The following is a 26,395-nucleotide window of genomic DNA, read 5'->3' on the forward strand; positions in this document are numbered from 1 at the left end:
ACGAGTGGAGTGGGTGCTGAGCTCTTGTGAAAACGTGGCGCCATTTGCCTTGCTAAGTAACTTCACGCCTCTTGAGTTTTGCTCAGACAATTCATAAGCGGGACAGAAAGGGACAACAAAACGATTTGCTCGGCTCCGATTTCTATGGAGAGATTTGAATCTATCGGTTATACCACGGGATGCCTTTCTTCCCCTTCTGCTTGAAAATGGGTTATTAAGTAACAGGCTACCCCAGCGGTGCTGAGTCAGCCTGAAACTAATGAACACCCTGGCTGGCCATTTGAAATTTATTGCACCTATTAATTACAACCATTAGCTGCAGCCAGTGAAATTTTTATAATGAAGACCCTTGTGACTTTGCCTTCCTAGCAGCAAATTAACTGTGTGGGGGGAAGAATCAATGGAATCAGCATACTTTACAGAAGCAATGTTTTAATTAGCGATTCTCTGCAAACATACAGGGCCAAGAACTAGCTCTCTTGTTCATTATCTCCTCTTAAAGGGAAAGGGCTTCTTTGTGATTTAGTTCTATTCCAGGCTCTGAGGTTTGCGCTTTTTTTTTTTTAATTTGGGGGATTTTTAATATACAGGTGTTAATTATGGAGGCTGCTCTTAATTGCATTTCACCTTTGGTTGGTTCTCACTGGAGAGCCATCCAGGGCACATGAAAAAACTAATAATTTCAGATACGGAGTTGGCTCCTATGGTAAAATTAGTCAGCAATACAGCAATGGGTATACTGAGTCTGCAGAAGTGGTGTGTGCGCGCGCGCATGTGCACCTATGTGCATGCACTAGTGCACATGTACCACTGCCCTCTCTTGGTTAAGATAATTATAGCTCAGTCATGTGCTATAGGCCCTATAGTGCTAATAGCTGACAATGATAGATGCCCCTTTAATTTGTGCGACAGGGTTTGGCATAGGCAGCTATGAGTCCATCCCTGGGATTTTCGTTAAGGCCACAGTGTGCATTATACTACAGCAGCATCTGAAATCCCAGGTGACTGGATGTGTTTCCAGAGTAAACTTCAGCCCAGACAAATTTGAATCCAGGTCTGTGTTTTCTAGCGTCCACAGGTCCGTGCATCTCTATGTACAAAAAGCAAGAAAACTTTTAGCTGGCCTCTATGCCTGGGTGTTGTGTGCAGGGCTCACAGTTACTTAAGGAGCCAACTTCTTGGGTGCTCATCGTGAGACACTGCACGGGCTCTGTCTAGGTTGTCTCAAACTGGGCTCTCAAAATCACAGGTCCTTCTTGAAAAACTTTGCTCTAAAAAACAGAGAATCTACATAAAGACAGGGCAAAGACTTAACATTTGAGATGAGGTTTTTTTTTTTGCATTTCCTTACACACTAATTGATTCTCTCCAGGTCCTTCTCTCGTGTCCCCAGTGTTTTGGCCCCTTCCAGCAGCAAGCCAGTTCGCCAGAAAGTTGGCCTCATCTCACAAATGTTTCACAAAAAAGAAAGAACCGATTTCCATTGCAAATGAACCCATTTCCCAGGAAGAATTGACATGCTGGGAGCCAAGATGTAGCTCTGAAATTCAGAGTGCAAAATGCAAAACTTGACACTTTTCCAATGAGGGAATGAAAAGCTTAAGTTGATTACATTTCTCAGAAAAGCAAAATTGGAGTGGCATAAAAAATTGGCAACAATGACGCCTTCTCCGCCAGTCTTTTTCCAGGTCTGCTAAAAGGCTGGTGACACGCGACGACAAACCTTTCCTGTCAGTGCCATTCTGCCTTTAGCCGCATGGAAAACGGGCTCACCTGATTCTTCCTCATGTGAAGCTCAAAACCAACTCTGTTTGACATTTGCCATTTCAAAAGTCACCGTACATGGTGCCACAATGATCATGAAGACTCCCGTGGGCCGCGCTGCATTTAGTCCCATGACTTCCAGTGAAGAATAGGCAGTAGGGGCCTGTTCCTCCTTTGCTGCCACCTTGATCTGGGGGCGTCACGCCTATTCTGCTCAGGAGCAGAGGATAATATAAGATGGAAGATAAAAATCCTTAGGGTGGTTCTCATCTCAGAGCTTGTCTACACGGGAAGGTTTTACCAGTTATATCTGTAATTATACTGCGATAGCTCCTGATATAAATGCACTTATTCTGCAATAAGGGCGGCCTTTCTCAGTTGAGTTTAAACCCATTCTAAAGCAACACCATCTTTGGTACATCGGCCATACTGAAAAAGGTCTTTTTATATGGGAATAAGGACAACAGGGGACTTCCTGATGTTCCTGCATTGGTTTCAGCACCACCGTAGCTTGTACCGGTATAACTCTCTGTGTGAACAAGCCCCTAGGCCCAGCAGTGCAACGCCGGATGTATTCCTTTGGGCCCCGTTTGCTAGTATCCTGCCCCTGGTGTTATCACTTACATGGCTGTAAAGCAGGTGTAACAAGTAATCAGAATCAGCCCTCCAGCCAGGATCTCAGACTGATTTAGCTTTTTTTCTTAAGCCATACTGTGCCTCTGGGGCGTGCTTGCAAGGGACTGAGGATTTCTCTGCAGGGCAGGTTTTGGTGCCAGCATAGCCACCCTGGCTACTGCTTTGGTACAAATCCCTACGCAGGTCACATCAGCGTAAAAAGGGGGCTTGCACTGGTGCATCCTAGTACACCTCTCCCGGGGCAGAAACCCCCAGTGCTGGGGATAATCCTTTAGAGCACTGATTCTGGCAGGACCACACAGTGAGTCAGTGGCAGAGCTGGAAATAAAGCCTGAGAGCTGCAATTCTCAGCCCCTGCTCCAATTGCCTTTTGCCACAAAGCTGCAAGGGACTAAAAAGGAGACTGTGGAAGGTCTGAGCTGGAATAAAGATTTCCCATTTCATCAGCTGGACTTGGCTGGTAAGAATAGCCGTGGCTGAAAAGCGAAACCCAGTGAAATCGGTAATTGCTGGTCTAAGGAATAGGTTCTGTCCAGCTGGTTCAGAAAGACATTTATTAGGGCTCAGAGAAAGTGACATTATTAAAGTGAGCATGCTGATTTCAGACAGCTCCCAATTCATCACGGTGACAGTGACAAACACGGCCCGGGGTGATGCGATTGACTAAAGAGAATTCTCTGGCTTTACATTTTTAATGCTCTCTGCATTTTCTCTGCTGCACGGGGTTTTATCCAAAGGATCTTCTCCCTTGAATAGAAAGGGCAGCGTGGGTCTGTGAAGCATGTCCAGCTCTTGCAAATCAAGCGAGGCTTCTGTCATTGCTACCCAAAGCAGTTCATTTATTTTTTAATTATTCCTTGCTCCTTCAAGATCCTTTTTCTCTCTTTTCAAGAAGAACAGGAGCGTTAGGCTCAGCTGTGCTGCCTCTATTCTTCCAGGCTCGTTCATCATTGTCTGCTTCCTGAATTGGAGGCAGAGGGTCAGTTTAAAAAGCCTCCATGCTACAAGCTTCCCTAAATACATCAATAGCTCCATAATGGAAGTTGGGGTCCTAACACTCAGACCTCCCAGACTCTGATGCCGCTTCTGTGCCTGTGGCTAAATGAGTCTGCCCTGGTACCCAGGAGTGCAGGATGAAGGTACTCCAGGGGTGCTGGGGTGCATGTGTTAAGTGGTGGGGTGGGGGTTAGTCCAGAACCGGAGTGATCCTGCTTTGAGATTGGAAGCAGGGAAAAGGTACCATCCGTTTCAGACACGCGGCCCCCTGATGACAACAGCCTGCACATCCTGTAGCCCCTCTCCTGGGAGGCTGTGACGTGCTTTGCAAATGTTTGCAGAGCCCCTTGTGAGGTCTGGTGAGGAATTATCATCCTCTGTTTAGTAAGAAAACCCTGCCCGAGAGGAGAAGAGTCTTGCCTTAAATGGCTTGCAAGGTGCGCTGCTGGAAGAAGAGTGTGTTTGCTGGATCTGAGTGCTCAGGACCGGGGAGAGCAGTAGTAGCTGCAGGACCCCCTGTTACTAGGTTGACATGCAGGTGGTCGCGGCGCTCAGCTGGTATCCGGCAAGAGCCCTGAGCAGTGTTTAGGTCTGTCTGCCTTCCTTTCTTCTTCGTCTGAGCGGAGGCTTGATCCTGCTCCCATCAAAGTCTCTTGAAGTTGCCAGTTTGAACAGAAGCAGGATGAGGCCCTGAAGCCAGTTTCTGGTGGGGGGAAGGTTTTCCCGTCATGGATTAGTTGGGCTGTGGGCAAAGCCCAGTCGCACAGTCTCTGGGATTTAGTGCTGCCTTGTTGGTCATTCCCCGGTTCCTCCAACGCTCTCGCAGGGCCAGAATCACAGCTGCCAACCTCGGTGGAGCTGGGCCAGGTTACAGCATCTGAGCACTTGGCCCGTTGTCTTCCTGGCTTCCTGTGCCCTGGTCCAAAGTTCGCCCGTGTCAAGGGATCGAGCTTCTGCTGCTCTTGGCAGTGGCCCGTGGAGCTGAGGTGCAGAGCGCAGTTGGCAAATACCAGCAGATTGCTAGGCAGGGAGAAGTCAGTTCCTCAGGAACGTCTGTGGCTGTGTTCGAGACCATATGCTAAATGTTTACTATCTCCAGGGACAACCTGATTAAAATGGGTCTTTATCCTCGTCAAGGTGGCCCTCTGCCTGGAGCAGAGGACTCGGATGCTTTAGTCAGGTTCGCCAGAGCCTTTTCTGAGCCTCTGGCCCATCGTGCGCAGCAGGACTTTGCAAATGGAAACGCTGCTGGGACAACAGGCACTGATTTTGCTTGTTCCAGGCAAGATCCGCTTTGTGCGTATAGAGACCCAACTTTTTAAAGATGTTTCAGCTGCACACCTCTGCTGGTTTTCTTCCAGACTGCAATCCTAGCCACGTTTTCAGGCTCCTGGGCAGGACGCTGTAGTGAGCTGGAGAAGCCCTGGATGCTGTTCTCGGCTCTGCTGCAAGCCCTGACGTGACTGGGGAAGCCCCTCGGTTCTTCTGCTTTTCCTTTCACCTTTTGTCTGTGTCCATCAGCAACACCTTGCTACGCAGCGGCACTCGGTACAGCCGGGCCCGTGGCAGTATTGGTAATAATAAGTAGCTTGTGTGCTAAGTGCAGCTGACCAGGTTTTACAAAATGCAAGGGCTGAATTCATCCCTGGTGTGACCAGAGTCTCTAAAGATTGACACCAGGGGTTCATTTGGCTCTTCGGTCAGGAAAGACAGGTCCACAGCTCTCATACAAACATTGAACAAAATCAGGCTTTTCGCTGATCCACAACCATTTCTTCTGAGCAGGGGCAGCCCAAATGTAAGCGTGCTGTGTTTGTGCCGTGCCCAGCACAAGATGCTCCTGCAGCAATACAAGCAACAAGCACAACAACAGGAACAGCAGTACCGTGCATGGAAAAAAGCTGGAACAGATCATGATCAAAGGGCAGACTGAGCCGTCTGGCTTTGTGGTCCAAACTGGAAAGCAGCAGCCATGTTTCAGGTCTTTCCAATGGACCTGAGGTCCTGGCTCACGCTGGGTCAGGGTCTGATGCCACTGCCCGTGGATGGAGTAACCTTGTGCTCGATGTGCAGCCCCATTGGTGGTAGGGTTGGTTGCTTCTCGGGCAGGCCACTTCCCAGCTGGATAACAGTGTTGGGATCGGGTCCAGCCAACTTGTATTTTCATATAGGGCTGGATCCAGAGACCATCCAAGTCACTGGAAAGACTCCTATTCACTTCAGCAGCCTTTGGATCAGACCCCAAATCTAATTGACTTCAGCGGTGTTCATGAAGCCAGCGGTCAGACCCGGGCTCTGAAGCACATGAGCTCATCGTCTCCTCTGCTGGGCTGGCTCCATCTCCTTGATCGTCAGTGAGTTTTCCCCTGCTTCCCCGGGTGGTGAATACCACTCATTTCTGTTGCTCTCGCTCAGCTGCAGTGCAGGAAAACTGCGCAATAATTAGGCAGCGGGTTCATTTCACAGTGACTTCAGCTTTCTACCTCGGCAGGCAGTGTCCCTTGCAATTCCCCTGGAGATGGTGGTGCTAGGGACGGTTGCCTTTGACACATGCCCACAACTTGCTGCCAAAAAAGGTGTACCTCTGAGACAGTCCCATTTCCAGGACTTGCTTCTGCCAGGTATTATGGGCTGGATTTCGTTTTCCCTGATTCTCTGGGGAAAAGAGCCTTCGCTGATGAAAATCGGTGGAACGGTATTGACTTCTAAATGTCCTCAAAAGACACCCAGCTCTCTTTCTCCTGTATTAATGCTGTGTTGTTGAAATGCTTTTAAATAGTTTAAAAAATGTAACCTCCTGGAGGTCTCCAGGATAACCAGCCTGGGGAAGGACTTTGAGCTGGTGCCGAGCTCACAGAAGGTAGAAGCAGAGAGATTCAAACCCCCTAAAATGTGGGCCCGAACCAGGGCTGATGCTAAGGTCCATCTCCAGCGCTGAGTGGAGGTATTTCAGAGCAGAAATTTTCTACCTTTGCAGAAGTATTCTTTGATGCAAACGCTGAGCCCATTCTGATGCCCAAGGAGCCAGATGCATACCTCCTAGCAGCACCCGAGAGGGTGCAGGTGACCCCAGCAGGGTCCAATGGACATGTCTCCATTCACTTCCATGGCAGCTGGGGCAGGATTTGTTCCACTGTCTGTAGCGGGTTCCCTGGGTATGATCCCCTTCTCCCTTCCACCAGTGTAACTCAGCAGTAACTGAGGTTGGTGCGGTGCCGCCGGCCTAAAGGGATGCATGCTGTTGCCTGCATCAGGCCCGCTGTCCTGCTACAAATGCAAGGCTCACGACACTATCCCCAGATCTCTCTTCCCGCGCCGGTTTCCATGACTCGCAGACCCATTCTGCAAAGCGCTCCTCTCTCACACCGGGCTTGCACGGAGAGGGGGAGCCGCACGTCTAGCACTCAGGCAGCGTCCTGCCCGGTGTCACTTTGGTCTCCATCAGCTGTTACCTCAGAAAACCTTTTCTCAGGCATATGATAAAAAGCAGCATCAGAAAGAGGGATGCGCAGACCTGCCGCGACTGAGCACAGAAGATTCATTAAGGCATGTGTTGTCATGGTTCGTGAGCTCCAGAGGTAGCCGCGTTTAATTTGGGAGCCTGCTAGACAGGTGCACAGAAGGCTGTTAAATGATAGGGGAGGGAGGGGGCGAAGGCAGGAGTGTATTAAATGGGCCACATCCCTCTGTTGCCATCTGCTTTATATTAGCGAGCCGGGCCTTCTCTGAAAAGACAAGGTCAGCCCGGAGCGGAGAGGATAAAGCCAGCCCCGGCAGGTAATTGCGACCCAGTTCCCAGGTTACCGGATGGGAGTGATGCAGTTTTCATCGCCCCGTAGCGCTGACTGTGCCGCAGGCGAAGGGGTTTCATGAATACCCACTGGCGGCGTTTGAAGTCCGGAGGTCACGCGTCCATTCTGGCCTCGAGGGGCTTCACAGTGCCCCCCAGCGCCAGCTGAGCCATTGAAAAGCAACCGCTCCGAAAGGGATTTGAGTTGCCGTCTCTCTGTTTCGTCCTGCGGCGGTAATTGCCAGTGTGGGATGTTTTGCAGCCCTGGGGCCTGGCCACGGCTGTCAGATAAGCCGATGGGCTTTGTTTAAAGAAATATATTTACCCTTTCCCCTGCAGCATCTCCTTTGGGCCATATCCTGCTCTCAGTCCACGTCATTACTCTGGATTCGGCATGGCCCTGACCCGGTGAAGTGCTTAGGCACGTGATAAAAAGAGCAGTTAGTAGGTACGTGCTAATGTGCCTTGGGGGATAGGGACGTAAGAGCAGTAATTTGTCCCGTTGGTTCAGCTTCTTTCATGGAGTGAAAAGCGACTTCCCTGCTTTTCTTCTAAAGTCTCCCCTGGGTATGAGAGACGGGCCCGGGGCTGAACTTCGGCAGTGGTACAGGGTGTTTGGACCAGGCCGGTGTTGATTAGCAGCTCTCTAGCAGCAGGGAGTATGAGTCGCTGCTAATCATGGTTGGTACTCGATTCTCTGGTGCTGACACTGACATTGCATTTGCCACTGCTCAGTCCAAAAGCTTGGATGAATCGCCTTATCCCCATTCTGCAGATGGGCAAGCTGAGGCACAGAGGGTCTAAGTGACTCACGCAGGTTCACAAAGCAATTTAGTGGCAGAATTGGGAAGAACACCTCAAAGGCCAGGTTCTCACCCCTGTGTTTTATACGCTGGATAACCCTCCTTCCGCACTGGGCAGGGTGCAAGGTGTCTGCTGAAGCTTCCTTCAGGACATTTAGCTATACAAGCCATGCATCCCAGATTCCCGCTTTATCACATGTATTATTGCAGCCACCCTTTCAGGAGGCAGAACTAGAGTCAGCCACTTGCAAAATGTACAAAGGCTAAGAACTAAAATACAAGGAAATTAAAGGTAGGTTGGGCGTTAGTTGACACTTTGGGTTTTTGTTGCTGCCGTTGTTGCTGTAACTTTAAAAACAGGCATTCATTTGCATAATTACATTTTGCAGCTGCTGGAGCTGCAAGTCCATAATGCGGGGTGTGCTTTGGGGCATTATTTTTTCCATTGCAAACGGACCCAGAGACACTGAGCTGTGCTATCAGCTGCTTCTCCTTGTGCGGTAACTGCTGTTGCTGTGTATATATTGGTAAGCTTGGTTAGATCTTCCTAAATGAGCCTAAGCTTGGGGTCACTAGAATGCACATTAGCCCAGCAGACTGTGCAAGCTGTCTACGTTTCTGTCCCTGCTGGAACAGCGATTCATAGGCTTCTTTGCAAGGGCTTGTGTCTGGCTCAATCCCCTCGTCCTTGTTACTGGGAAGGGAACTCTGGAGCAGGTGGTTGGGGGCCTCTGACAGTGGGGAGGGCGGGCGGACGCTGCTGGGGACGTTGCGTGTGTCAGCTGGCTGGGATCCGTTCTGCACGTGGAAGTAGTGACGGCCCATTTCTTCCACTTACCCTCCGACCGCTTGCTAGGGATTGCTCTGATTTCACAAGCCTTCCCTTTGTCTTTCCTTGCCCCGTCCCTGTCTAGGCCTCCTGTGGATGCCTCTGGGCGTAGCCTGCCTTTGGCGATGCCCCAGTTCACCTTCGCTTGCTTTTGCGGACTTCACGGCTTCTGCAAGATGAAGAGGAAAAAAGAAGAGCCCAGCGCAGAGCAGGAGACGTCTGTGTGAGCGGAAGGGAAACCTCGCCCTGCGTGTATCACGCTCGTCCCGGTGCCGCACCGCAGGAGCCCAGCTCTGGCTTTCACTTGGTAGGATGCTTGTACTCTTTGATTAGGTCCCTATCCTGGAGGGAAAGTTGCTTCTGCTTGCTCTTCTCTGATCTCTGTAGGCATGGGCTCCCACCCAGATGGGTTCCCAACACATCTGTGCCCCTCGCTCCCCTGCTACATTGGCGACAGAGCTATAAGTAGGAAGAAAAGCATGCACGTGCTAGGCCAGGGAACCAGCCTGTTGATCTCTTAAGGGCCAGGCTGTCAGCACTCAGAGCTAGCGGCAGTCCAGGTCTACCCTAGGACAGCCCGTCTTTGTCCCCTCAAGCGTGTGGGCCACGCAAGAGGTCCCTGAATTGACACCTGCTTCTAGTTAACGGGGGTGCAGAGCTGGAGTTTTGTTTTGAAGGTGTTCGGGTGCCTAAGACCTGGTCAAGTCATTAGAAAGTAGGTGCCTACATGCCTGTAATGAGTTGGCCCTCAGTCCTGCAGGCTACGTGGCAGCAGCTCATGCTTTTAGCATTAAGAGCCTGGGTTTCAAGTGCCCTCCTGAAGTCCTGCATGCTCCACAGACTCCTGGACCGGAAAACAGTCCACAGCACTTGTTGGTCTCTGGCCGGGCTGCAGGCTGGCCACGTAGCTGCACTGAGCGGCAGAGTGAATTAGTCCAGGTACGGTGCGGCTTGAATGCGGGTCCAGGCAACATCGTGCTGTGTCTTCTCAGCAGATGCTACTGGGGCCAGCCCAGGACTGATTTGTCCGATGCAGAGTAAATGTTTCACTCCCAGAGGGTCCTTGGAGGTGCTGGGACACAGCCCTGAAAAGCAGGCCAGTCGCTTGCCCAGTTACACGACACCTTTTGCAGCTGAGCAGATGCAGTTTCCTCCTCTTCCCCCTGTGAAACCCTCCCATCGGCACAAGCAAGGGGAAGGCCACTCCCTGGGCAAAGCTGAGGTCTGGCTCCTGCGGTAAAGCGAAAGAGGACCCGGCTCCAGCCGCAGTCCTCTAATCATAGCACACGGCTCTGCGGAGACGCTGCAGCCACAGCTGGGGTGGGCAAGGGGAGAGGGAGTCTGGCTCCAAGCTCCCAAAGGGGCTAGCTTGTCCTGCGCCGCCCCCGTGATGGAAAAGCTCAGGAAGATGTCCCAGCAGGAGGAGGTGAGCCCGGGGTGTGAGCGATGGGCTTTCTCGGGACCGTCAGGTGCAGGCTGGGGAGATGCAGGGAGAGCTGCTTCATCTGCTCTGACACGCTTATCTTGCAGCTTCTCTCATTTTCTTTCTCGTCCATCTTTGTCCCCAGAGACTCGCCTGGCGAGGAATATGCCGAAGCTCAGACGTGACCTTACAGAAGAGACGCGCGCAGGCGTTATCCCGGGCGGCGTGCCGGTTCCACACGGCCTGAGCGCCCACGGCTGCGCCGCGAAGGGGCAACGGCCGCCCCTGTGCTGGGCTCGCGAGCGCGCCGCCCTCGGCCCACTCTAGTAAGTCCTCGTGGACACTTGCTGGAGCAGAGTTTAAAATCAAGGACCAAATCTTGCCCTTGGCTGCCCCGGTGTAACTGTAGAGCAGGATTGGGCTCCTGGTTTTAAATCGCTTCTCTGCTGACAGGACAAACAAGCTGCCTTTCCCCCGCCCCTTTTATTTTAGAAACCCTCAAGCAAATGTCTGTGTCCGTGAGCGGCAGGTCCCCACGCCTCTGGGACGTCGCATGCTCCACCCGCCCGCGCTGAGCAGCCGTCCGAGGTGCAAGGGCCCCGGGCTCTGATTCTGCCCCCTCCAGCTGTGCCAGTCTGGAGCTTCTCCGACGAAATCGTGGGAGCAAGCCCGGTGTGGGTGTATGCTAGTGGTTGTGCTGGATGTGCCCATGGCGCGCTTTCTGTAATGGGCCAAAGCCCAAATCCCTGAATGCTGTAGGGCAGGGAGTCTGGAACCGGCCCCAGCTCCGAGCTTGGGAGCTCACGCTCGTCTCTAGCACGCGCGTGTGTTCGCCAAAGCAGCGGCTTTCGGGTTTTTCCCCTTTCCCAGCCTGGAGCCTTCTTCCCACCTGGCTGGGGCCCTCTTCCTGTTTAGTGACACGGAAAAGGCAAGGATGGCCGTGCCCTCCTGAGGCTCGTTCCCCGCCGCCCCCGGGATCGGAGCCCCCAGGGAGAGAGCCTGTGCTCTGCCGGGATTTGTGTGGGGGTGGTCTGGTCCAAACACGAAGCTTCATTCCTGGCGTGGCCTCATCCTAGCCAGGGATAGCCGTTAGCTCAACAGTGCTGCTGGGTCAAAGATTGCCCCTTTTCCCCTCCCTGCCTGTCTGGACGTCCTTCCTACTTACTCTTGAAGCCATATGGAAACTCCCTGGGTGTCGTGCCTTTCGGGAAGCGTTGCAGACAGACTCCCTTCCCCGCCCCACTGAAACGAGCCCCAGCATCTGTGCTAGGTGATACTCCCTCCTCCTCGAGTCAAGGCCCTTGAGGTCAATGGGATTGTTCCCTTCGATTCCAGTGAGCTCTAAATCGGGCCTTTGGACCTCCCGCAGAAAGGCTGTCCGGCAGTAATGCTGGAAACGGGCTTGTTCCCACCTCCCCTACTCCAACCCCCTTCTGGCCCTGAAAGTCTAGATGCAGATTTCGTCACTCAGGCTCAGCACTACTTAATTCAGCATCCTTAACTCCTTGGCTGCCATCAGCAAAATGGATGGCCTGTGCAGCTGCTGGAGGTCTGGCCTCCCCTCCGTAGTGGCTCAGGGAGAGTGCCCCAGCGAGGAGGGTCACAAATCATCCGCAGTGACAGTGGCCTTTTTCAGTCGGAGTAAAGCATGCAGAGGTGGCTGCTGCTGCTTTTGAGCACCGCTGGCAGGTCCTGAGCTGAGCACGTGACAGAGAGAGCGAGAGACAGGCGGGCTGCCGGGGAAGCTGTGGGGAGAGCAGGGCTCTCAGGCAGGGGAAATACCTTGGCAGGTGAACGCTGTGACTCTGCTTGAAACACTGTTTTATCTGATAAGGAGCAACAGGCCTGTCTGTGAGTGTGAAGAGCCAGGGGCCAAATTTTGCTTGCGCTCCACACTGACTTGAAGCCAGGCTAATTCCACGGGTGTCCCTGCTGTTCTCCGAGAGGCCAGCGACAAAAGCCCCTGGCCTAGGGTCTCTGGCAGACAGGTTTCACTGTTCCTGCCCGGGGAATGGAGATGGGTGAAACGTCAGGACCCAGCTCCTTGGCCGGTTTGAATTGGGTAGATCTGTTAACCGTAGTGGAAGTGCACACTGACCCCAGCTGAGGAGCTGGCCTCCAGAAAAACAAGACGTGCAGACTCAGAAAACAGATCCTTCCCCAGCTCATGAAGCCCCATGACCTTTCCAGCACTTTAGCCCTGGCTACAAGGCCAGATTTGCACTTGCCAAATGGAGCTGTATATGCTGGTGACAAGCTCCCTTTTCAGGAAGAAGTGATAGCTTGGCTGGCAACCACAACGGACCTGGTAATTATTTTCTTATCTGATGGGTTTTATGTGAAATTTCTGCCCAGCAAGGACAGCCACTAAAAAGGGACACAGGAGATCTCAGGGGATGTATGAAGCCAGGTGAGCTGCTGGGTTTTACATCGTCTTAGCTGGGTGCCAGGAATCAGGGTTGCTCTACAACTGACTCACTTCAAAGGTGTAGCTCCAAGAACATCTGGAGGTAGAAAACAGCTGGGATCAGGCCATAGTGAGGGGTCAAACAGCACCTAACCTTGCAAAGTCGATCAGACTGGACACTTCACATGGCCAAAAGCACTTTTTCCCTGCTTGAGCCCGAGGAAGAGGTGCAAACAAGGTGCTGTTTTGTTTATGAATACAAAGCCTCAAGCAGGTCTAGCACCAAAAGTAACAGGGTAGCTCCACAGATGCTTCTTTCATAGGTGTTTTCCCTCCTTAACGATCCTTGGCATGTCAGAGCCAGCTTGCAATGGTGATCATTTTGCTACATCTTGACTCTGTAGGAGCCTAGCACCAAAACCAGTGGTTTGCTTTTCATCTCATTCCAGTCGTGGGGTAACATTCATCAGTAAAGACTGAGCCTGCAACTTTCAAAGCTGCCTGGGAGAGAGAGACCCAGATTCTCTTGGCTTGGATACCTGAATCACCTAGGTGGTTTTAACAACGCTTATTATAGCCCCAATAAAGCAGAAGGGAAAACGATGCAAAAGATGAACGCAGAGACTGAACGCCTGTGGAAGCCGTCGTCCTGAGTGACCTTTGGCTGATGCGTGGTAGCTGCCACTAGCAATAGGAAACATGATTTTTAATGAAAACCTGCAGCCCATATTCCAGATTGGGGCACACCTGTAATTGTAATCCAAGCCAACATACAGCTAGCACGGTGGGGAGTCTCCGGGCAGGAACAAGTGTTTGGCTCCCGGGTTCGGACTCATCACCATGCATTTCCCTCCAGGTTAGCAGGGCTCATCACTGCATGATGGTACAGCGCTGCGAGCGGTAGTTGCCCCACGGACCCCAGAGGTTATACCAGCCTTCTGCCAACAGAGAAGGAGGAGCTAGTCTAAGCTAGTGCATTTGAGTGATCCCAGTGCTAGCAACCTGTGTGCGTGTGGGCACAGCCTGGCTTCATCGCAGCTGTAGTCCTCCCAGCAACAGCCGTTTCCTCCAGATGAAGGTCGACTGACCTCAGATTCCTGGAGAACTTTTGGATTCCTTGGAGCTGAAGTCAGAGGCAGAAGTCTTGGAGGCTTTATTGACTGTATCCAGCTTAGCTAGGGGGTGAGCCCCATGCTTATCAACTCATCTCCTTGACCTGGAGCTCGTGTCATGGTTGGCCCAATTTCTTGACTGGAATCTTTTTCTTCTTCTGCTCGACTCTTTCCACCACATTTGACCATTGTGTTACACACGCTTGTGCTCATTCATTGTACGTGTGCCTTCAAGCAGCAGGTGTTGCGTAGTCTGCTCTGTGCCACAGTCACAGGTGCTTGAACCAACAGCATAGCCCCACTTCTTCAGTAGTTCGCTGGACTGTCCGACTCCGATACGTAGGCGGTCGAGACATCGCCACCTTTGCTGCGGTTCATCAGCCCCTGGTGGGTAGGCCTTGGCTGCTGCAGTGTACATTTTTCACTGGAATAAGGGGGGGGGAATTTATCAGGATAATCTGGTAAAATTATTAAATGGATATTCCTTTCTCCAGTGAGCAACTCCTAGCTAGATACTGATATATGTAAAACATGTAGTACCAGGCAGGCACTTTCCACCCTGCCATATATCTTTATCTTTGTGTGTGTGTGTGTGTGTGTGTGTGTGTGTGTGTGTGTGTGATCTGAAAATGCAATAAATTACCCAAGTACAGTCTGAATGGGTACAAGTTCAAGCTGCAGTTATTTTTAAAGAGAGCGGTCCCCATATGGGGATAGCTAGATCGTGAAGTGCTAATACGTTATCCACGGTGGCTCTGAGCAAAATGATTTGCTCCTGCATTGACCTCTGTTGTGCTCATAAATGGCTCGTGGTGCTTTTTGATTCTCCCGTCGTAATGACTTGACCTCCAGATTTATGGCTGAAGGTTCCTTCGTCTCCACATCATTTCCCAGCAGACTGCAGCCTGGCGCTTTTCTGTAGCAAACTTGTCAACAGTCTGATTTGCCAGGCAGTTTGCTCTTTGCTAACCGTCCGGGCTGAAAGTGGGTGCTGCCAACTATCTTCCACTTGACAAATTTGCAGTGGGCAAGAAGTTAGATTTTTTTTTCCAGTGGCGGCATTTTAATAGGGCACCGTATGCTTCCAAAACTGTGAAGGCTGGAAAGCTGACAGCTCTTGTCAAAGTACAAATGCTCGCTCCTTCTCTCCCATACACTTGCCCAACCCCTGGCATTTTTTATCAGAACGGGATTTGTTTCCTTGTCCAGAATTCCCTCTGCCTCCAAACCTGAGCTGCCTCCTGCTTGATTACGGGCTTCCCCCGCTTCCTACCCCAGAGCTGGCTGCATTTCAGTGGTGCTCCAGAAATACCAGTCTTATGAAGAATAGTAATGCTGATAAGAAATTTATAGAGCTGCTCCTCTATAGACATGAAAGAAAAGGTATATAGCTCTGTCTTGGGTGAGCTGAAAACTCATCTTAAGCTATCCCCAGCCATGCGATGGGTGCTTTACAAAGGAAGCATCATTACTGTTGTTTCACAGAGAGGAAACTGAGGCATGGAGCAGGTAAACAACCTATTCAAAACCACCCCAGTATTTAGGGACAGAGGCAGTAAAAAATGGAGGCATCTTGACCATCAGTTGTCTTGGTGAAGTTCTTATGTAGCTTTAGGAGTGTATCTGATTTCTTTGTTTGTATTGCACAGTTGCGTCAATAGGCATCCTAGCTACCCCGGACCTTCTCCCTAAATTGCCCCTTACCCGCAGCTTAACTTCCCAGCACAGCTTCCGACAGGGGCGCGATGCTCACTGCCATCATTGTTCTTCAAGAAAATGAATATTATGCGCCTGAAAGATGCATTTGTTCCCACCAGAAATAATCCACCCTTAATCCTATTACAGTGAAGGAAACCATCCAAGTTCCTCTAAATGAGAATGGAGGGATATATTCGAAACCAGACAAATCTGCTCATCTCGGCGAGGTAGCAAGCAGTGATGCGAAACCCCACGACTGCGCTCCCTACTGATTGTCTAACGCTCTTGCCTGGAAACAGCTTTTCCAGATGAGCCTGTTCAGGACCTATGAACTTTCCAGAGTGATGTGCTCATGGATGTTTTCTACCAGTTTCCCCCCCCACCCACCAAATTTTACCTAAGTAGTTGGCAGAGCCCCTTCAAGCCCAAGGGCTGGATGCTTAGCTGGTGCAAACTGCTGTTGTTCTAATTGCACCATTCTGATGGAGCTAAGGATGTGCTTGGTTGAAATGAAAAAGAAACCAAGATTGCCTGATCCTAATTGCTCCAGGCTGGAGTGATGCCAGTGGTGCAGGTAGGGGGAAACGGCTTTAATGATCAAAATAACCAGAGCATTGCCTCCGGCTAACTTCCAAGACAGGCAGTGTATTCCCGTTGTAAATACTGGCTGACTTTGGAGCCGAGCAGACTACAGATGTTTATTTGCATGATAATAAGTGGGTAGGGGACCAAAAAGTGTGTGTGTGTGTGTGTGTGTGTGTGTGTGTGTTGTGAGTGAGAGAGGGTTTGGGGCTGGGGGGGGTTTATCCCAAGATGTTTTTCATGGGCAGACAAGCTCTCGACAGAGCTGGTCTTGCCAAGGGAACTTTCACTGCACTGATTTAAGATGAAGAAAATGTTTGTGCAGTGAGCTGGAAGGGTACAGAATATGCACAAATTGTAGGAGGGAAGCCAAGAAAAAAAGCTGCAGATTGAACTCTTGTCTTGTAGCATATTCCTGAAGGTTTTACTGAAGATGTGCAGAAAAGAGCAGGCACATAACCTAATCTTATCAGATGCACATAGGCGCATCTCTATAATATATCAAGCTGGAATCTTATTTTTTTAATTCTATAACAGGGTTTAAGTCTTCCACCCAAACACTCTGTGAACACAGGCTTTTGGCATTTAGATGGATTGGAAAAATATCAGTGTGCTTTTTATAACCAGGGTGATTTCTGCATTCCAGTGTGTATCCAGAGAAAGAATTATGCTCTTTAAAGACCACCAAAGGACAGGTTCCTTGTTCTTTTTTTTGCACTTCTAGCCTTTCTAAGGTGTTATGATAATAGGATTATTTTTAAATGTCCTTTCTTTCCCCCAGTCTGGTTGGTGCCTCCATTATCTAGCTCTTTATAATGCTGTACAGGAAGAATTGAAGATGGGGGGGGGAAGAAATAGGAGATTTTGCAAAGCACAGTCTGGCTCACACCTTCCATCTCATTGATCTGTAATCAGCATGGGATCCTAGAAATATTTGGTCAACATGTTCAAAAGTGACTGATGATTTCTGTCTGGGCAACAATCCTACTTTACAGGTCCCTATTTCCAGTGGGTGGGTATTCAGCATGTACTGAGAACCAGACCCCATAAGAGTGCCCAGTTGGGCACCCAAAATGCTAGCCATGCGATAGGATTTTGGCCTCTTTTGCACATCAGCAAAATAGCCTTCTGACCCACATTTGCAGACCTTGCTCTTGAGCTGAATAGAGATTTTCCCCTAAGTAAGGACTGGGGGATCAGGACCATTTTTGTATCTTTTTTTTTTTTTTTGAAGAGTAACAGAAGGATGGTTAAATACAATGTATATTTATTGAATGTATCTGTATGTAATTTGCACAGTCGCCTTGTAAAACAAGGTGACCATAGGGGTTCTACATCTCATGGATTTAAACCACTGATAATTAACCAGTCATCGTGTGGATCTTTCTTATATGTTGAGATGCACAGACAGGGTTATAACCTACCCTTGTTTGTGCCGACAGAAATCCAGAGAGTCTGTCTGTGTGTTCAAGTGTTTCCAAAAATATGTGTCATCAATGAGCCTGAAATGGCCGTGGGCCCCAGCACCCTCACACTTGTCCCGAGGAAGCGGGTGCGTGCATCTCAGCCCTAGCTCTAGTGCAAAGTCATGGAAACAAACTGCAGGAAGCAAAGGTGGTGCAAAATGGGGAGGCCCTCTCCCTTCAGGTGTAAGCACCTGCTTAGGGGCTTTGCTGGATCAGGATCTAAAAGATACAGAGCCCCGTCTGCCACGACATGACTCGACAGAGCGCCACTGAAATGTGTGACTATCCGTTCATTGAAAGGTCTGAGACTGCCCTTGCAACATCAGTGTAATGCAATGTGGCGTATCCTAATGAGGACCAAGGTATGAAGCCTCCCTCTCTGGTCCTTTTTTTTTTTTGTTTTTTCCCTTTCACTGTCTGGATTTTATCATAAAGGGACCTAGCCAGACATGTTCCTCAGGAGTCTCCCAGCCCCAGTAGCCATAGAAACCAGCTATTTTTAGTCTGTGTTCATGATGCCAATAAATGACTTTTCTCTACTTTGGAGAGAGACAGAAGACCAGGTTAGCCTTGTATATTATTGCATGGTAATGGGTGTCTGTAAAAAGCCATCCATACTACTTGTAAAGTACTGTACATTTAAGAAAATAAATGCAAAACTCATGAATAAGAGTATATAGAGACATGCGGAGCAGACAATTCACTCGCTGTTATCTTTCCTACCTAAGACGAACATTTATAAAATTTTTAGAACAGCTGCTTTAGAGTCTGGATTTTCTAGATCTCTAGAGATCAGGTATTTTGGTACGTGGTGAGCTTTCTCCTTTCTCAAGCTGATTCCTTTAAATCCACCCCCATTTTTCTCTTTTGCTGGTGTTTTGAAGTTAGATCAACACCAGTGAGAGCATAATGATATTCAGAAAAATCCCCACAACAATGACTCTGTTTCCTGGAATATCAGTACTATTTGCAGCCAAAGGCTTTTTAAGCAGGACAGAGAAACAACTTTGTACGATTACCAGATTGCACTATAATAAGCAACAGCTTAATAACTCTACAGCTGAGTTCAACATAAATGTGGAAGTAACTGAAGCTGTGATAACGGATCTCTTTCTTCGAGGGGTTTTTCAAAACTGGTAGCATGTCCCTGGCTCCGTCCTGCAGCTGTGGGCAGATGGGTCCATCCACGCATTTGCAATGGGACATGCTGGCACCCGTGCCCATCACGCTGGAGGACTGAGGCCTTGGGAATATTTTCCCCACATCCTTAGTGTGACTTGTTTAAAAAGACTATATACATCTTTTGAGAAAACAGTTATACAGATTTCTAACCCATATACACCCTCCGAATTGTACAAGCCTTTTGGGAAGAAAACACTGGTAGGGCATCAGTGCCATGCGGGCCATTTGTTATGAGCTGCTTGCCTCTATAAAAGGTTGGATGCCTTCTGTGAGAGGCAGATCCCCCCCTTTCTCCTACTCTCTTCAGCAGGAGCTGAGACACTCTCTGCACCCATCGGGAAGTACTGAGGGCGTGGTGTAGCACTGGGTCCATGGGGGCATAACTGAGTTATACCAGTTGAGGACCTAGCTCAGCCTGGTGAGCTGAGCTGGGGAGACGGCTTTGCAGCCAGCGCAGTAAAACTTTCAGGTGATGATGTCTGAGGTCATTTTCTTGTAACCCCGCACAGGTGCACCAGGGCTGTAAATATACCGAACCAAATGACTTCTGCTGTAACATAGCTAGTTTACAAGATTGTATTATAAATTATAGATGCATATCATGACTGTATCTTGCACTGAAATACTCGCCTATTGATCTGTCTCCTGCTGATTAATATTCTTTACTGCCTGGTCCCTCTTTTGGAAGCAGCTAAATGGCTTTGTTTCAGTTCATTTGTACATCTCTTGAATCTATGCACCCAGAGTAAGCACTTTTCTCGTTCTAACTGTAAAAGCATGCTTAGGAAAGCAGGTATGCTAATTGCTATAATAAACAGATTTTATTATATCCCTTTGCAGTGGGTGAATTACGTTTTGTGCCTTCGTGTTGCTGCTTTATCTATTGCTCTGATTGACAAAGTGAGCCGTCGGTGGTCTTCTCACTGAGCTGAGAGGTTACTGCAAGCACGATGGTGCGAGAGGGGCACAGAGGGGCAGTGGCACACCGGTGGGAAAGAGGCTGCAGAAAGCAAAGTGGAAAGGGGATCATTTAGGGGGAATCCCAAATACGGCAATGGTAGTTCCAGCAAAGACTGATCCATCAATCGCTCCGTACTATATCCCATCACATGCAAACAAAGTAGGGTGTTGCTCAAACGAATGGCAAGCTTTTCTAAAGCAGCAACGAGCGCATTTCCCCACAGCCCTTCTCGCACGGTGCATAACTGTGGAGGGCACTTTGAGCATAGCTTTTGCACAAAGGACCTTGGGGGGGAGTACCAGAGAGGGTCTTTCAAGGTGGCCCCCAGGCCTGTAAAACTACCTGTCACATGGGCATGTCTGAGGATCAGGAAGACCTGTCTTCTTCCCAATACATTGGAAGCTCCAGGGCCTTCTCCCTCTCTCTGTTGTGCCTTCATTAACCATTCAGTCCTTGCAAAGTGGATGTAAATTGTCGCCACCGATCCACTGAATTCCACCAGGCTTTGGACCAGGCCTTTTCTGAGTGGGGCATTGCAGCCTAGCTGCTTTTCTCCCCCATCCATTTTGCACTGATACACATAACCCCCACAACGGCTAACAGAGGGTCTGTCCTCTCGACACTGGAAAACGAATCCTAAGAAGGGTAAACATGTCATGTTTTCCTAAGTGGGCCTCCTGTGGGGTTGAATAAGCAGTACGCAGCCCTATGTTCTCATGTTCCCAGCTAGCATTTCAGTAGCTGCTTAAAAAATGTAAGAAGGGATAAAAATACAGGAACAGGACCAGCACCAACACAAACAAGGAGCCTGCCAGCTAGCACTTGTCTGAAGAAGGACTGCCCTTGCATGCAAGCATCTGGCAAACATTACTCACTGGGGGTGGCTCTTTAATAGCCAAATTAATTGTATTGGGAACCTAGTGAATGCTGTAAAATGGTCCAGGGGTCAGCCAGAGGGGATTGCCTTCGGAGGCGATTCTTTAGTGAAGGATCTACTGCCCAGAGCACCAACACCTGATCCAAATCTCACTGAAGTCAGTGGAAGGACAGGCAGGGAAAACCAGGCTTGGAAGCTGGAAAGGTCACATATTCTGCAGACACGTACAGGAAGAGACAGTTAACACAGGAAGCTACTGCGGAGGGAATGAGATTTGCTTCACAACAGACATTTGAAACGAAAGGAAAAGAACAGGTTGCTACCCAGCTAGGGAGTAGGTTAGGTTAGCTGTAAGGCCACAAAGTTTGCCAGAGGAAGCTTGTAGTGAAGTGGGGAAACCTGGGGTCAGCTCCATTCTCCAGCCCACACTTCTTCCACGAGCGCCAAGCCGCTTCCGGGTTTTGAGCCCCCGAGGAGTGTTATGTGAATAAATGCATTCGAGCTGCGAGGTGCTGGGACGGTATAGTTGAAAGGGGCCATCTAAGATGCCTGGAATTGCAGGAATTTGACACCCATGCCGTGGGAATGTTATAATCGAGGCAAGATTTCTACCTTCTTGGCACACGGAGAGCTCACTCCGCTTATGGACAGGAGGCAGAGGGCAGCTACAGGGGACTGGGCACGGCCTGGGAGGTCCCTGTGCCCCCATTGCAACGCGTCTGTTTTGTCGCCATCATCCCAGACCTGCAGGTCTGCATCTGGGGGATCGAATCCGACCCCGCCTGGACACGGGCCCGCGCGCTTTCGGTTCCAGGGCCGCCACTGCTTCAGGAGCGGCACAGCTATGCTGCGTCGTTTCAGCTGGCAGCAGCCTGCGCCCTGCCGGAAAGGAACTATTTTGACAGTTTTGATGCAAACATGTGAACGGCGTGTTCTGCTGTTTTTCCTGTCGCATTGCTCGGCACCTGGTTCCTCCCGGGCTGGGGAGGAGCCGAGGCAGGGTGAGCAGGCGCCACCTACAGGGTCTCCCGCCGCTGTCTTTTGGGCCGGATTCGGGATTTTCGCCCTCCCGGTCCTTCGTACCCCTCCTGTCAACCGGGCGCTGCAATGGCAGGTCCCACCCCACGCTCCGCAGCATCCCGGCGGATCAGCCGGCGACACCTGCGCTGGACGGCGGGCTCGGAGTGAGACCGGGCTTTACAGATGGGACTGGAGGGGCACGCTGCGTGCAGAAATGTTGAGCGGAGACCGCGGGAACAAGGGCCGCGGGCCAAGGGCACGATTCGGCTTTAGCAAGAAGAGGGAGATGGGCATTGTAAAGGGGAAAGCAGATGAACAGGCAAAGGGGCAAGTCTGACACCCCCGGGGCCTGACCTCCAGGTGTCCGCTCAGCCTGTGGGACGGATGGGAGGTGTGGGCCGGCCCTGCCCACTCCTACCCGCCGTGCAACTGGGCTTGCTCCCCTCCCGCTGGGCTCGGGGCCCGGGGCCCAGCACCCCCTCCTCCCGGCTTCCCACGCTGGGATTGCACCCTGGGGCTCAGTGCCACCTCCACGGGCTGGGATTGGGGGCTCCCCGGGGGCCCGGAGATTCGGGAGCCCCACGGTGCACATGACACAGCTGAGCACCCCAGCCTGAACTAGTCCCACGGAAAGCACCTGCGTTGCATCAGCCGAACAACTGCCCAGCTTGATGCAGCGTAGGGCCCATCATCTCCTCGCCATGACACTTCAAGTCGAGACCCACGTGTGTCCTGGGGCCGCCCGATTAGGGGTGCAAAGCAACACTTGTAAAGCACGAGCCTGAGCGTGCAAGCATTTCCAGTCAGGCTGCTACTATCCCCCACGTGAGGAGGAAGCAGGGTGCTGAGCGTCCAAGGTGCGTCTACACGAGACGCTTGCTGCGCATTAGCGCAACAACACAGCGCAATAGCGTGGCGGTTACTGACCGCGCTAGTCGCCTACTGCGCCGTGTCGACATCACTGAAAAACCGTGCGCTGGCGCTGCTGTGCACGGCTCGTTACTGCACATTCAGTTAGTGTCTCTTATTAGAGGTATCCGCCGTAATTAGGGCGCACGAATGAACGTGGGTAGGCGCGCCCACGGTCCAGATCCCTGCTGTCCAGGGGGTGACAGGCATCGCTGCTTGAATGCCCCCTCCAGGAACGTGATGGCTCAGACCTGGCCTCCACTGTGCTGTCAATGGGGGGCTCTCGTCATTTCCGTGGGGCACCCAAGCTGCCTCACTCATGCACTGCTCACAAAGACAGCGCCCTGCAGCTGCAAACCTTGCATGGAGTAACAAAAAAAGCTCATCATTGTGCTGAGAACTAAGGCTGGAGAACAGCACCCTGGGGACACACAGCTGAGACCGGCACAGCTCAGTGCAGCCAAGGCACCTGCACCCCCGCGGAGGGCTGCAAATGGTACCGCCGGGTCGAAAGGTGCATCCCCCCCGCCTTCGAGATAGTGAGTGGTATGACCCCCCCCATGATACCCATAGGCCGAGTTGGTACCGCCCACAAGGGGCAGAGCCGGGCTGTGATTGGCTGCCTGCGGCGGGTGGTTTGAAAGCCCCCGGGGCGGAGGGAGTGAGAGGTGCTGGTGTCTCCTGGTGGCGCGATAGGAGCGCAGTGCGCATGCGCGAGGCCGGGCGTTTGACGCAGCCTCTTGGCGCGGGCTGGAAGTGGCGCTTCCCAGACCTCGTGGCGCAACGGTAGCGCGTCTGACTCCAGATCAGAAGGCTGCGTGTTCGAATCACGTCGGGGTCACGGCTCCCCTCCGGTGGGGGGCGTTGCTTTTGTGCTGGGGGGTCCACCCATTTCCTTCCGGTCCTGGCGGGGCGGGGGGCTTGTCCCGCCATAGAGTGTCCCGGGAGCCTCAGTCAGTGCTGCGGGGGACAGAGCTGTACCCGTGCGCACGGATAAAGCGTGAGGAATACGTGTACGTGTGTGCACTACAGGCCCAGGGAGCTTTGGAAATGCACATACGGCACGCACACGCGTACTTGGAGGCAATTGCAAAACTGAAAAATGTGCATACAAAGCTTTGGAAATACACACGTTACATTCATGTGCATGAACAGAACATATGTGCATACACACGAAGCTTTGGAAATACACACGTGTACCTACACATGCATGCAAAGCTTTGGAAAGAGGCACACATGCCTACATGTACAGCTTGTATAGATGGACATGCAAAGCTATGGAAATGCACATATATATATATGTATACATGCATGCACATACAGAGCTCTGGAAATACATATGTAATACGCATGCAAAGAAATACGTGTACATGTGCATGCATGCAAAGCTTTAGAAAAACATACAAAGCTTTGGAAATACATATATGTACATATACACACATGCAAAGCTTTGGAAATACACATCTGTACATACATGCACACACAAAGTTTTGGAAATACACTCAAAAGCACATAAACCTTTTGAAATACACACACCCATGTGTACATACATGCGTGTGCAAAGCTTTGGAAATACACACACCTACGTACATGCACACGCATATAAAGCTTTGGAAAAACGCGCATACATGCACACACACACACCACTTTGGCAATACACACGCGCACACAGACGTCGTCAACATGCCATCTCAGTTAAAAACGGAGGTCATGTCTAGATGTCGCCCCAGCCTGCTTGCCCCTGCCAGCGCGGCGCTGCTTTACGATCACGTTTCCCTACTTTTAAAAGGCCGTTCATTTCTCCGCCGCGTGAACATCTCTGGCAGATAAGGGAGGAAATGGACTATCTGGGAAATAAGGTGACTAGCTGTGGTGGTTTCAAATGCATGAAATAAATAAACTGGAAGGAGAGAGGAATATTTTTCTCTTAGCTTCTAGTTGAGAGTGGTCGGGGGGGAGGAAGGTGTTTGTAATGGTAGGATGTGATAACATATTCGGCTGGTCAAGCTGATAGTGTCTCTAACTGCTCTTGACAATGTTGAAAATCTCATCTGGTCCTCCCAGGCTCTTGATGCCCAGGTGCTGGGCAGCTCCAGCTATCATTTGTGTGTGGCACCAGCCAGTTCCCTGCACCTCTCCAGATCTGATCCAGCCTTGACTGAAGTCTGCTGGAACCTTTTTCCCTGACTTAACAGGTTTGGGAACAGCCTGTGCATCCCAGGAGCCCTCGGCGCCGTTCGAAGCCGAGCAGAACATTTTAGCACCATGTTCTGAGAAGGGCAGACGACAGCAACATCTCCAGTAAGTAGCTGATTGCAGCTAGGCGGGCCTTTAACGTGGCATCATGAAACCTAGATGCAAAGTAAAAAATAGCGGGTGTGTGGAGCTAGCAACATTGCTAGCCCCCTGCCTGGGATTAATTATAACTCATAACGCACCCCTGTAATTTACTCCTGACCTTGCCATGGCAGCAGTCCTCGCTTGAAAACTGACATGTGTGCTTGATCATTTTAAATTATTTTAGGTTGGGAAGCAGCGGCAAAATTTATAAAAGAGCGTCCCTTCCGTAATGGAAGGAGCTTCTGAGTCCTCATTAACGGTACCCTTTTTAACCTTCCCTTCAAGTTGTTTTATTTTGCACACCTGAGTTCCCTTCAGCCTTCCTCTACACTGCTCTGTTGTTCTTTGAAATGCCTTTTCTGTCCCTTAAGTAGCTAGATTTTTCACCAGATCTCACTCCTTCAAAAGAATGCAAATAAAACTGCTTTGAGCGTCAATCTGCGTCCACAGGAATCTAGGCTTTATTTTAAGAAATAGTTCCCAGCTACAACGAGCAGAAGTTGTTTTCCATTTTTCCAGTACAGTGCCTTCCTGATGTGACTTTAAGTAAGAAAAAATGGATAGGACAAAAGCAATCTTATCACCGAAAGCATTTGTCCATGGCAAATAAGATTCCTCTGAATGAGAGGTGCTGCATTAAATTCATTCAGATGACCGCAAGATCAGTAATGAAGTGTAAACCTGGTCTTTGTGGGGCTCAGTACGTTATATAGCCTTGCCATGCAGAGGCTGATAAATAAAGCAAATATACCGATTGGGGTTGGGGTTTAGTTGTAATGGTGTGAGCTTTGAACTAGGTGAATGGTGTCTTTTTGAAAGAGTTGTATGTTCGTGCACAGAGATCAGCATCGTCAGGCCTTGCAGTCGTCTGCGATTCTCAGCCAGGGTCCTCTCTGGGGTGCCTTGAGATCCTTTCGGGGTGCCACAGCACTCTTAGATGCGCAAACGTGATTCACAAGATAAACCCGGAGATGGCAAATAGGAAATCATCATGTTAAATATATTCTGACCTGCCTCGATCTTTCTGAGATCTCTGCAACGGACAAATTGCTCCGTTATTTTTCTGCAGTGAGAAAACAAGTGAATGCTAAGAGCCAGCGTTTTCCTTGCGTCTAAAAAAAGGTGGTTCTCGCTGCTAAACTTCTTCTGGAAATAAGCCTTGCCAGGTAGTGACTGAAATATTGTTCGTTCACTGTGGCTAGCTTCTTTGTGCGAGGGAAGGTCTGCAGATAAAGTGAATGTTGTCCCGACCTGCCTTGGGTTGCATTTCACTTGCATTTCCCTAGCATGTGGCTTTCACAGGAAGGTTAATAAGTGCTAAATACATCATTGAAAGCACCCAGCTCTTATTTCCTTGTAACCAAACCTTACCTTTGAAACAAGTGATGCTTCTAAAGGAACACTATTTTGCTTAAATCATTGTAAAAAAGGCATAACCTGGAGGACACTGGGCAATTTAATGCAAAGAAAGTGGAAGGATTTGGACTATCTAGCTGCATTTCCCTGTAACCCATCAGGTGTCTTGTGGTGCCTTTGTGTTAAGGCCAGGTGCTTTGCTTGTCTTGTGGTGGAGGAAAAGCATGGGAGGTACCGCAGTCTG

The 26,395-nt window shown here is 50.4% G+C and overlaps 1 protein-coding gene and 1 non-coding gene across 6 annotated transcripts in view; both read left to right on the forward strand.

The window, feature by feature from the left end:
• The window catches only part of BLACAT1 (BLACAT1 overlapping LEMD1 locus), a 59,391-nt gene extending 39,893 nt beyond the window's left edge, over positions 1–19,498 (forward strand). For all 5 annotated transcript variants that reach the window (XM_090025598.1, XM_090025599.1, XM_090025597.1 and 2 more), the window contains 2 exons: positions 8,904–9,125; positions 10,387–19,498. In XM_090025598.1, coding sequence (XP_089881724.1) covers positions 8,944–9,045 — 102 coding nt within the window. In that variant the 5' untranslated portion in view covers positions 8,904–8,943 and the 3' untranslated portion in view covers positions 9,046–9,125; positions 10,387–19,498. The remainder of the gene's footprint in view (positions 1–8,903; positions 9,126–10,386) is intronic.
• A 3,726-nt stretch (positions 19,499–23,224) lies between these two features.
• On the forward strand, positions 23,225–23,296 carry TRNAW-CCA (transfer RNA tryptophan (anticodon CCA)). The gene has a single exon. It is a non-coding gene; the product is annotated as a tRNA-Trp (tRNA).
• The last annotated feature ends 3,099 nt before the right edge of the window (positions 23,297–26,395 follow it).

Source organism: Crocodylus siamensis, chromosome 13, assembly GCF_052110815.1.
Source record: "Crocodylus siamensis isolate JL-2025a chromosome 13, ASM5211081v1, whole genome shotgun sequence".
Taxonomy (NCBI): Eukaryota; Metazoa; Chordata; order Crocodylia; family Crocodylidae; genus Crocodylus; species Crocodylus siamensis.